Source organism: Candida margitis (genome assembly GCF_024628925.1).
Source record: "Candida margitis strain CBS 14175 chromosome Unknown scaffold20, whole genome shotgun sequence".
Taxonomy (NCBI): Eukaryota; Fungi; Ascomycota; class Pichiomycetes; order Serinales; family Debaryomycetaceae; genus Lodderomyces; species Lodderomyces margitis.
This window is the reverse complement of record NW_026261754.1, coordinates 123,053-135,478: the sequence shown is the minus strand read 5'-3', so window position 1 is coordinate 135,478 and position 12,426 is coordinate 123,053. Positions and strand designations below refer to the sequence as shown.

The 12,426-nt window shown below is 37.0% G+C and overlaps 6 protein-coding genes across 6 annotated transcripts; 4 read left to right on the top strand and 2 right to left on the bottom strand. All coding sequences in view use genetic code 12, as the record gives it.

Moving 5' to 3' along the window:
- Positions 1-553: 553 nt before the first annotated feature.
- CANMA_001015 (uncharacterized protein) lies at positions 554-2,779 on the top strand (the record flags this gene model as incomplete). Its single annotated transcript, XM_051812941.1, has 1 exon — positions 554-2,779. The coding sequence occupies one exon, from the start codon at positions 554-556 to the stop codon at positions 2,777-2,779; it is 2,226 nt and encodes a 741-aa protein (XP_051673401.1).
- A 253-nt stretch (positions 2,780-3,032) lies between these two features.
- Positions 3,033-3,654, bottom strand: RPL37B (60S ribosomal eL37 domain-containing protein; the record flags this gene model as incomplete). Its single annotated transcript, XM_051812940.1, has 2 exons — positions 3,033-3,454; positions 3,648-3,654. 2 exons carry the CDS (start codon positions 3,652-3,654, stop codon positions 3,033-3,035), a joined length of 429 nt encoding a protein of 142 aa, XP_051673400.1.
- Positions 3,655-4,130: 476 nt separating this feature from the next.
- Positions 4,131-5,894, top strand: TOS4 (Tos4p; the record flags this gene model as incomplete). The annotated part of the gene is made up of 1 exon (XM_051812939.1): positions 4,131-5,894. The coding sequence occupies one exon, from the start codon at positions 4,131-4,133 to the stop codon at positions 5,892-5,894; it is 1,764 nt and encodes a 587-aa protein (XP_051673399.1).
- Positions 5,895-6,010: 116 nt separating this feature from the next.
- On the bottom strand, positions 6,011-7,918 carry PRM1 (pheromone-regulated protein; the record flags this gene model as incomplete). The annotated part of the gene is made up of 1 exon (XM_051812938.1): positions 6,011-7,918. The coding sequence occupies one exon, from the start codon at positions 7,916-7,918 to the stop codon at positions 6,011-6,013; it is 1,908 nt and encodes a 635-aa protein (XP_051673398.1).
- A 685-nt stretch (positions 7,919-8,603) lies between these two features.
- Positions 8,604-9,023, top strand: SMT3 (SUMO family protein; the record flags this gene model as incomplete). Its single annotated transcript, XM_051812937.1, has 1 exon — positions 8,604-9,023. The coding sequence occupies one exon, from the start codon at positions 8,604-8,606 to the stop codon at positions 9,021-9,023; it is 420 nt and encodes a 139-aa protein (XP_051673397.1).
- A 2,513-nt stretch (positions 9,024-11,536) lies between these two features.
- On the top strand, positions 11,537-12,373 carry NEP1 (18S rRNA pseudouridine methyltransferase; the record flags this gene model as incomplete). Its single annotated transcript, XM_051812936.1, has 1 exon — positions 11,537-12,373. The coding sequence occupies one exon, from the start codon at positions 11,537-11,539 to the stop codon at positions 12,371-12,373; it is 837 nt and encodes a 278-aa protein (XP_051673396.1).
- Between the last annotated feature and the right edge of the window lie 53 nt (positions 12,374-12,426).

Sequence of the window (12,426 nt, the reverse complement as noted above, 5' to 3'; positions counted from 1 at the left end):
TACAATGCTAACGTTTTACTCTTTATCAAGCTGTAAGCAACTTTATCGACAGTAATTAGCATATAAGCCTACAAACAACGTTACGGATTAGAGGTGTGCTACCAAACAAAACGCGTAATTCTTTCAGCAGATACAGCTACATAGCATAAGCAAATTTAGTTCTTACGAAAGTCATATATATATATATGGGGTTTATGATAATCTGTTATACTGATGAAGAGGTAATGGAAGAAGTAGAGCCTGTGCTACTCCGTCTAAACCCTTGGCTTTGTGTATAATGATTGCCATCACGCTCAATAAACACCACCTCTGATTCATCCATTGACACACAAGTACAGATCATAGAAACATGCTAGAAAGTTTTTGTCTCAAACTTTGAGGCCTTGTTTCTGACTATAAGTACAAATAGCCCGTTGTGGCATCTCCATGCCCAGGGAATTTTGTACTCATTTTGCAATCGCGTGAAAGATCAGAAAAAAATACGTCTTCTAATTTCAGAAAGACCAAAACCCACTTCAAAAATTTTACATATGGACAGGATATAATCCATGAAATGTCTGATTCAGATAGTGACTTTGCTAACGATGACGAACAGGATGAACTCTTGCAACAATATCTAACTAAATCACAAGCACCAATAAATCTATCCACGACACACGAAGAAGATGATACATTGATTCAACAACATCAAACAGTAACTAATCAATCTATTGCATCTCAGTTCTTACAACAACAACCAATCAACAATGAAATACAAGCCAAATTATTCCAAGCTGATGGAGAAATCGCCACTTTGAAAGCCCAGTTGGCTCTCTTGCAGAATTCCAAACGTGATGAATTAAACACACTACGACAATCATATGACGCGTTGAAAAGGACTAAAGATGAGGAAGCTGCGGCTTTGAAAGAAGCGGTATTGAAATTAGAAGATGATCGGAAATTTTTAAAGAATGAATTGGTAACAACAACAGCTTTGAAAAAGAGGAAGATTGACAATAACTCACAACAAAATGGAGCTCAACCAAGTACAGAGGCAGACAAACACGCAATTGAAGCAAGTTTGGAGTCAGATGCAAGCTTGGCATCAATAGCTAGTCAAACAATTCAAAAAGTGATTAGAGTTCAACACGAAACGTCTACCTTGATTGATCAAATTTGGACATATTGCATTCCTGGAAGCAAACGGTCATCAATTGAATATTTATCAAAGATTTGTTTTGATTTTGATATTGATACATTGTATGGATACAAAGTTCAACGAAAAACTGCATTATCTTCATTTGTAAGCAATGTTTTGATGTCAATGAAGACAGAAAGGTTAGATGACTTGATTGAAAGATTTTCGGTTTTGTTATTGAACATTATTCAAGAAGCAATCGCTCACAAGGCAACGCTCTCGGTGCCCTTCTTTGTATCATTGCTATATTGTACAGTTAGTTTTCGACCAGTTGCCGTTACAGAGTCGGTCATTGTTAAACTAATACAAGAAATTTCGCAATTGTCATTAAATTACTTGTTTTTGCTTAACCCCAACTTGGAAGAAGAGGCTGATTTTGACAATTATCATGATGTGCCCGATCAGATCATTTCTATTGAACGATTTATCTTGATTTGTTGCTTAGATTTGATTGAAAAATTGACAACCATATGTTCAATACATGGTAGTGAATTTATTCACCTGATTTGGACTGACCACCACATATTGCCTCAAGCTCTTGTCACTTCTTGTTTGCCGCAGAATGCTGAACGGTTTAAATCAGTGGCTCAAATAAATCTTGTATCCAATGTTGTTGAAATGCTCGTGGCATCGGTCACCGAAGAGACTTTTGGGTTTAATGAAGCAGTATCTGATTTTAATTTAATCGCATCATTGATGAAGATATTCCTCATTGAAATTCCTATCAAAGATGGATTTAGATTCTATGGATTGGCCCGATTCAGTGGGAACAATTGCGATTTAAAAATGATTGATTTGACAATACCTACGAGCCATGATAATTTAAACAATTACCTAGTGACAATCCCTCAACCGGTTTATAAAGACTTGGATACTGAGTTGAACCGATCAAAACTTCAACTAAACCATGAAGCACACCTCTTAAATCTTAAAATTAAAGTATGTGAACTATTTCAATCGATAATAATAACCAAACAGACGATTGATTTCCTAATTGATAAAGAACACTTTAAGTCTTTGACAAGAATCATTAATCTCGAACAGGCTTTTATGGCAAGTTGTCCCCGATCACCCGTTATCCATTCACGAGTCCATTTAATTGGTCAAATTGTTAAAATTATCAATTATCTAACGCAGGATTTACACGAAGCCAGTGATTTGATATATAGTGAAACCATGTATGAGATGTTTGTTGCATTACTGCGAATTGCATTTGGAGCTGATTCACTATCGACGGAAGCTCACAAATTATTAGTTAAAATACGATCACAGGGCCATTTTGATATTACTGTGCTTAACAGATCATGTGAAATTAGAGCTCGACAATTGAATCATTTGACATCAACAGATTACTATTCGAGAGAAGGAGTTGTTGTTGGTGGTAAACTACTTGCCAATGTTGAAAGTGATTATGCTAATGGGTTAGAGTTTCCATACGAATCAGAAACAGTTGAATTGAGTCGAGAAATTTTAAACCGATTTGTAAATCATGAAGAAGCGGATAATTTATACTTCAATATGAATTACGAGTCACAGTTTGGTGATGGTGATGGTGATGGTGATGGGGTTGAGAATTTTAGCGATATTGAAATGAATATATAGACAAAAGAAAGAAGAGTTGTTTTACTTCTACACTAGTGCTTCAAAAAAAGGTTCACATTAATATACAGTATTTTGTATTATAGTTACTTGCAAAATCTTCTCTAAAATCCAAAAATAATTCATTGCTTTCTTCCAAAAGGGTTCTTTGAGGAGGAAGCCAATGTCTTCCAATGTTGTGGTAATACACACTCCCCCTCAAAAAAAAACTCCCCTCAAATTTTCAACCTCATCAAACATAAGCTTAGTTATACATTTAGTTTTCAGCGGTTTGTGGCTTAGCAACACCGGTTTGGAATCCATTCTTGAATCTTCTAGAAACGTGCTTCAAGTAAGCCATTCTACCAGTACCAGTAGTTCTTCTTCTCTTGGCTTTTAAAGCCCAGTTGTGTGATCTCAACTTGGCGGCTGGGTAACCACATGATGAACAGGTCTTCTTTTGGACGTGGAATGAACGACGACCACATCTGTTACATAAAGTGTGTGATTTGTTGTGTCTTTTACCTAATGATGGTGTACCTTCTATAGAACGGGTGTTAGTATATTGGACTCTGCTCGTTACTGAACTATTCCATGCATCTGATAAAGGACCTAAATTGGAGTAGACAAGTGTGACTTTCACCAAATTGATTGGTGGCTGCTCAGACATTAAGACTTGACTGGTCCAGCAGGATCTGTCTGGCAATGAAACACTTTGATGAATTGAACTTTTCAGTCGTAGTTGATGAATCAATAGGCTCCAACTTCAACTTCATCTTCATCTTCCTTAAACGTAAATTCCTCTGTGTCATCTACTCTCATTCTTCTCTCCTGATATTCCTCTATTATTATGCAATTTAGCTAGTACTTCTCCTTCTGATTTACTACATACTACCCATGTTTGATTATGCTGTTCTGGTTAGATGATGATTAAAACAAAGTGAAAATTTCTCTTACAAAAAGCAGTTTCAATTTTTTTTTTTCTGCTTCAGTCACTCTCAACTCTCCCAGTGTGTGTAATTAGATAATATATTATGTAATATTTATGCTGTCAATTATGTAATCTTGTTTTGCGGTAGCGTTGGAGATTGCGTTGAAAAATTGGTAGTGTTGAATGTGACAAAAATGAAAGTATTCATCACGTGTAGATTTTGTCATAGGGCTACAAACACTAATGTTCAAAAAGTAGTGCAAAGGTACGCGGTGGTTGCAAAAATGTAAACAACACGAGATTGCGCTTTGTGGAAGTATAAACACACAACTATGTCCTAGACACACGCAGCACTTTTTGAACCAAGTCAAAACAAATTAAATTGTAATACTTTAAAAACACAACTCAACATTGATAGCATACAGCAACAGTGTTACACTAGCAATGTCAAATGCCAATTATCAATTCCCACCATCTTCACCATTGCACGATGCTGAAGAGGTGCTCCTTCATCATAACAAAGATCCATTCGCATTAACAAATGGAAAGAAACCACAGTCGTTGGAAGACAACTCGAGACAATCACGTACTGTTGAGTATCCTACGCCAAACCCATCATCATCATTATTTAGATCATCATCGCCTGCAAGGGAGGAGGCTGGTGTTGAGGGAGGCAAATTTACCACAAGTAGGCAAAACAAAGACATCAACAACATCAATAAAAAGCGGACAGTTGCTATTAATAAGAACTTTAATATTTTAAAATCGGATACTTCAATATTACGAATCCCATTTTTGTCAAATCATGGTGAGTTTGCCATTGGTAGATCGTCTCAAACTTGTCAATACAATTTAAATGCTAAGGATTCATTTATTTCGCGTGCTCATGTTAGAATCAACTATACTCCACAACAAATGGTTATCAACTGTGTTGGTGCAAATGGAATGGGAATAGTGATTCCGAAAACCTGCTTTGTTTACGCAAAACCCAGCAACAAGAATGATTACATTGTTATTGAAAACACCACTGGTGAACCATTATCAACAAATAAGAGCCTTTCCGATTCAATCAAATTGGCAACTGACTATTCCCAGTTTTATATTCATAAAGGTGAACTGGTTACCCTACCCCGTAGATTTGAAAATGTATTATTGGAGATTTCGAAACTGGTGGTGTTGTTAAACCCCATGGATGTTGACGAACCATTGACTGATAATGATGAGGAATTGACTGATGATGAAGAGTTGGTCTTGATTAAGAATATTGGCAACTCACACATACACAAGACCGGTACTGATCACGATTTGACACCCTTGAATAAGATTTTGAGCAGTTCGGTACCTCAAACTCCATCAAAACCTAAAACCGATTCAATCACAATGATGCAATCATCGCCAAAACAAGGAGAAGAAGAGATGAACATGAATCGTGGTGAACAAGTGGCTCGTGATGAAGAGGATGAGGATGATTATTATCAAACTCCAAGTAAACACCATCTGATTAAATTAAGACAACCCCAACCTGGTAAAACGGTACAATTCGACATTTATTCCAATAAAGTTGATGGAGAACCATCACCTCATAAACGCAGTTTGTCAAACCCTCTGAATATGGTCTTGACTGATGTTACCAATACCGATAATAGTGGTAACAGCTTCAGACGAGCATCGTCAGCAGAGCCCCATACGGAAAAGACAACAACCAACACGAACCGTCATAAGCTTGATAAACATGTAACCAATGAGAGGAAAGGTTTCAGCAGCGACGCCCACCAGCAGGAGCCAATGATAAAAAAGAGAAAGAAACAGATTACTCGCCAACAAACCCCTGAGCTCGATAATTCCGCATTATCATTACCCAACTTGTCAGAAATTGAAAACATCCTCGTCAATCACTTGGCATTTTCGCGCCTAAGTTCAACCCCAGCATCTTTTTTGAATACAATTTCGGCAGCAACTTCCAAACTCTCTCTTTTACAAGTGAGGTCAATTTTACATAATTTGAAATGTATTGGCATTATTTATCGTCAGGGAACTGATGCCGCTGGGAAACCATTGGAAGAGGAATATTATTACATGCCGGAACAAGATGATGATGAAGGTAGACAAAACTTGGTTTCGAATGTTAAAGGCCATGGCGGGTTGAGATCATGTAGGCGGACTCATAAGCAATATTATTGGAAGAAACCGGCTCCTATAAAGAAGTAGTGGAGAGGTGAAAGAAAAAGAGCGGAGGAGTTGGAAAAGTGTGATTTAGGCTACTATTGTTTTTGTAGATTGAAGTATACATTTATATATACATATACATCGTGATATTTTGTGAACTAAGTCTTTGGCAGTGGTGTCGGATAGTAGCTGGATGTAGTGTGAGGAAAATAAGCATGGGGATTAGATAAAGGGTATGGATAATTTTCCAATTGTTCTTGACTTAATGGTCGAGGACTACTAATTTCAAATTTCCTCGTATCTTGGAAATACCCACAGCTACGTTTCTCGTTAACCACTTGCTCATCCGATTGGGATTCACGATGTCGAGTTAGCAACAAAACAAATCCAATGAGTAATTGCAAGCACCACATGCCCAAGAAAGACAATGCCACATATAGCTCCAACATGATCGATTTCATATAATACCCAATCAAGGCATCCAACTTTGTTAGTATGCTCTCTGGTTGTAATAATTTAATCAGTTGTAAATCACTTTGGGAATTTTCTGAAATCATGGGAATGTTGATTTGTAAGTTTTCGTATAACCAAGTACATCCTTGTTCCAATTTAAGCAATTTACGGCCAACTGTGCAATAAACAACAGTATTCACCGCCGAGGCGAGGATAGAAGTTGCCCCGAAAATATCAGTGATTGCTGAATCCAAATTATCGACAAATTCGCCAATTGTTGAATTGACCTTGATAGCCGTCTCTCTGATCTCACCGAATAGCTCTTCATTTAGGTTACCTTGAGTGGTGTTGATATATTCATTGACTGATCTGATGTATGATGTCGTTGAAATGGAGTTGGAGTTTGCCGGTAGGTCGATAATTTGCCTGTGCAATTCGTCACGAACATAACTTACTAAAATCAATTGTAAAATGGCTGCGAGTAGACCCAAAGTTCCAAATATGAGAATGTTGCGGGCGAGTTTATTCGACATGTAACTTATAATCCAAATAAGTCTGTTGTTCACATTCAATCCCATGCATTTAATCAAAGTGTAAGTTAAGAAGTTCAGGTATATATTCTCTTGATTACGGAACTGAACTTCATTATCAATCCCTGCCTCATTAATGAATTTCGATTTCCGTTTCCATTGTCGGCGTTCCACGTACCACGCATATGCTATACTTCCAGCTAGGACAAAAACCATTATGATGAAAAGATACTTGCTAGTAGTTTCCACAAATTTGATTAAATTATCTTGAGTGTGTTTGATTTGATCAATTGTTTTCAAACAATCATCTTTAACATTTATGGGATTAATAGTAATGCTCTTTGTCATATTGTCTAATTCAATTTCTTGTAGCTTGTTTATAATCAAATTGAATGGAGTTTCAATCAATTTTTGGGTTTCGTTATTCATATCTTCCAATTCGTTCATGCTGACATTTCTGGCCCCTTCAATCTTGGTTAAAACTGAGCCAGGAATGGCAATTTTGTCCTTTAAAGCCCCTAGTGAAATATTAATCTTTTGTTCATATGAACCTGCTTCACCATCACCATTGCTGACACCGGTGAAGATGTTTTTAATTGCTTCAAACCCAGTAGCTACATCATTGAGCAATGTCGAGAGCCCCTGCAATCCTTCCTCGATTCCATTGGTTGCTTCGACTATGGTGACATTAACCGCTTGGATGACGGCTTCACTGGCATCAAAGGCAAATTCGGCAGTCCCCTTAATCACTGCATTGAGTAAACACACATAAGTCCCCAAGAATAAATCAATATAAAAGATTGTTAATTCGCGTATAGTCTTGATGATGAGAACGATAAAGACAATTCCTGAATACTGTAGTTTGGAAATATTGTCGAAAACCATATTATGTAATGCATTTAAGGCTGGTTGTACCGTATCATCAGCACAAGTTGAGTCATCTATTAGTTGTTTGGATATCGTATTAATTAATGAGTTTCTTAATAGCAATAGTTTAATAATGATCAAGAATAGTAAGATAGTGTATTGGTTGAGGTAGACTTGAGTAGACCTTTCAAAAAAGTCCAAATAGTTTCGCAGCATCGTTACTATTGGATCAAGTAAACCTTATGTCTTTCTTAGGCAACCTTTCCTGTTCAAGGAATCGAAGCGGTATTTATTATCTTTGTTGAATTTGTTTTTTTTTTTGGTTGCAAAATCTGAAACGTCGATTGGTTTTGTTACAAGCGAGAAATTCTGAAACACATTTGTTGTTATACATCAGCCGACAATAAAAGATGCAGGAAAGAGGTACTTTCAGGAGCGATATAAGTAGATAGGGTACACAGTATTATAGTCTGATTACAATGGGTGCCATTATCATTTAATGATAAGTTTTTGTACTTGTGGGAAGTTACCTAGTGCTGGTATGGGAAGAAAGTGATTTGGCTGGCTTAGACAACTATTTGACTTGGCAGTGTGTGTCTGCTCTAGCTGTACTCTCCACGTGTTAAGGTCTCATATTGTGATCGATTAGTTGTTACAATGTGTATAAGCCAAAATGATCATTGAGAAGGAGACGTGTATTGTAATGTCGTGCAGTGTCGTGTCGTGCGGTGTCTTGTCTTCAAACCTATATATATATATATATATATATATTTTTGGTGGCAATAAAACAATAAAAAGAACGTGACGAAAAAAAAAATTGAAAAAAGAACCTTCCAAAAAAACAACAAACAAAACAAAATCTAACTCACAACACTACCAACAGAACAACTATCATCAAACAATGTCAGACCTCGAACAACACGACTTCAGTAACAATAACAACAATAACCAAGATGCAGGTGACTCCGCTGCTCCAGCTACCCTCTCACCAACCACAGGCGAAGAAGCAACCAGCGCAGGAGATGAAGTTGTTAAAAGCAATTCAGAACAACCAAAAGAAGAAAAACTGGAAGATGCCAAGAACCGTATTAATATAAGGGTAAGTGATGGAAATGGTGAAGTTTACTTTAAGGTTAAACGATCTACGCCAATGAAGAAGATTATAGAAGCATTTTGCAAAAAACAATCGAGAGATGAAAGTTCATTGCGGTTTTTATTTGATGGTACGAGAATTGATCCTAAACACACGCCTGATGATTTGGATATGGAGGATAATGATCTTATTGAAGCCCATCGTTCCCAACAGGGTGGATGTGCTTAGAGATGATAAATAATGACTTACTTTATGTTTTTGTACTGTCCTATTTTGCGTTTAATGTACTGTTTGTTTCAAATGTGAGTGGCTAAGCATCGATGCCATTGCTGAGGTAATTGAGTGTTACAAGGGTATGTTTTCGTGTGGCACTTTTCTTTCTATATGGGTGTATGATGGTATCTGTGTGTGTAATGTATGTATATCTTTGATTACGTTTTATTGGGATTCTCCAAGTTATTCTCTTTAGCTGGTAGAGTCTATTACTCTAGATCGCTATAATCAAACTCATTGATCATCTTTGAAGCGGGACGTGTAATGGAAATTGCGGTTAGAATAGTCAACTTTGTGTGGTCTAGTGTCGTGTCTTAATCATTGACGTGACATGCGACATAAATGTAGCCCAACGCAAATCGAGTCCCTTATATTGCCCTCATGTATACATTAGTATAATCTGTATCTAAAATGACATTAACTTGTCATTTTTGCCATCAGTAAGCTATATCAACAAGTTGGAAAAGACCCATTTATTGAATGACTGCGATTGAAACCTTTACAGTAAAAATATGATTTTCGAAATTGAGAGCATACAACTTTCATGAAATTATCATTCTTTCAACTTTTGGCAACAATTTGACACTAAAAAAATAGAAAAAAAAAGAAAACAAGAAGGAATAAATGTAAGTTCTACCGAGGAATTGTGTAACTTCCAAGACAGTGATACAGAAGAACCGACGCATGTGGACACTATGGACTGCGCGTACTACAAAGAACCAACTCACCTCCTTCCACCTCACATACAAAGACGCGAAAACACATACTATATGTGCATATCTATAGTGCAAAAGGCTAACTAACTATAATATGGCATGATTTTTTTGTGAGTTACACTCACTATCTTTTTTCCTCATTGTGCATATGCAATGCAAGCATATCTCTCCTGGTACAACCCCAGAAAATTAGCCTCCTTTAGTGAATCTAAACATGGAGATAGAAGGAGAGTTAGATCTATAAAAAGTGGGTTCTTTTTGGCGAAGATAGGAGAAATTAGGAAACGAAGAGTTTTTTATACAAAGTGAAACTCACTTTTCGTTTATTTTTGAGTCGAGTCGTTGCTTATTGTGTCAATGACTATGACGTTTGCCTTACAACAACAACCTCAAACAATGGGAGGTTCTATCTGACTCCGAGTATGATGTAAATGCATTATTTATATCCAGTTGATTCTGTTGTTGTTGCGTGTGTGTTTTCTGAAACTACACAACGGAAAAAATCGTTTAAGAAAAAAGAAACGAAATGGATCAAGGGAAGTTTTCATACTTTTGTGTAATAACATATAATGTCTTGTGCTTTATGATGACTCCTCGGGGTAAAAAAACAAAACGCAGACGAAAGAAAGATATGATTACGCTTCGGACATTAATGTCCATTGCGTATCTCTCCTTTTTCTTTTACTAACATGTACCATTTCCTATTGGAAAAATAAACGTTAAATTATATCCTGACTTTTCTTCTTTTATTTTTAGTTACAAGACGTCAAAATTCACTCACACAAACGTACAGGTATTTCCGATATGGAATGATTTTTCTATCAACAAAAGATATATAAATAGTCAGCAAGATCCCAACCAAAAACATCTTCTGGATAGCTTTTCACTTTTATACTTCATCAAAGTCATAACAACTTAACATAAAAGCTACAACAACATAAAAGATGTGCAAGACCGAAATTTGTGGAATCTGTCAACATAAATCATGGACCGGATGTGGGAAACACGTCCTGGAAATAATGGACATCACAGCCAAAAACGAATGGTGCACTTGCGAGCCATTGGACGAATCAGAGGCGGTATTTGTTGAGGGCCATGGTAGCTATCCACCAAGAGCAGGTCAAGGATTTAGGCGGAGTAGCACAGGTTCTATTTCGTCCTCTGCTTCTTCATCAAGGTAATAGATGAACATATAACCCATAAGTATATATGTATATATATTCTTAAGATTCAATGACTTTTGCAATGATTAAATTTGCCTATGCATTGTAGCTCTAACTTTCAAAATAATCACGTGACTGGACTGGTAGCATACTTACACTTTATAGCTTCGTTTGTTGCTTCATATGTGATTGATGATGGAATCGCTTACCACTTGATAAAGAGTAAAACGTTAGTTTTGTATGCATAGTGATATAGTGCAAAGCTTTGGGCTTTTACAGTTGAAGATGCTAATGGACTGAGTAATATTTGTACAAAACAAATGTATAACAGTTGTCATAGACAGAGCTATAACCCTTTCTCACCCCCAGCTAAAATAAAGATCGGTTTAGAACCTGCTGAAGTGGTTCTTCCCCCTTAATCTTTATAATTACAATCTATTAACGCGAGCTAAAAAATAAACAAAAACGGAAAACGAAAAAAAAAAAAAATCGAGAGAGAAAAGAGAAAAGGATGAAAATCTTTTGAGATGGATCTAAGCATCTTTCTCCTTCTCCAGAAATTCTTTGAAACCAATCTTCTACAAACACAATGGCCGACACCACAACTAAAAAGGCTACACCAAAACAAGATGGGGATAGTACTAATAACAAACAGGCAGATCAGTCACAATCTCAGTCCACACCAAACTCCTCTTCTTCCACTACCAAAGTCCCACCCGCTTCATTAATACCAACACAACCAACCGCCCTCACATCGCGTGACAAGACCACCAAGAGATTAATAGTAGTGTTATCACAAGCATGCTTAGAAACCTATAAAATGAATACTAACCATAACAATGGCCCCGGCGGCGACCGATTTGCATTACTAAACTGTGACGATCATCAAGGTTTGCTTCGTAAGATGGGCCGCGATATCGCTGAAGCCAGACCCGACATAACGCACCAATGCTTGCTCACCTTGTTGGACTCACCCATTAACAAAGCCGGGAAATTGCAAGTGTACATCCAAACGGCGCGCGGTGTCTTGATTGAAGTCAACCCTAGTGTACGTATTCCACGTACTTTTAAACGGTTTTCGGGTTTAATGGTGCAATTGTTGCACAAGTTGAGTATTAGGTCGGAAAATTCGAAAGAGGTGTTGTTGAAAGTGATCAAGAACCCCATCACTGACCACCTACCTACTAAATGCCGCAAGATTACGTTGTCGTTTGATGCTAAAGTGGTTAAAGTACAGGATTACGTGGCTAAATTGGATGAGGATGAGAGTATATGTGTGTTTGTGGGGGCTATGGCTAGAGGTAAAGACAATTTTGCTGATGAGTTTGTTGATGAAAAGATTGGATTGTCGGATTATCCCTTGTCGGCATCGGTTGCTTGTTCTAAATTCTGTCATGGTTGCGAAGATGTTTGGGAAATATATTAGAAAGACCATAAAACAAAACAACGTATAAGTAGAGAAATGAGACATTAAAACAA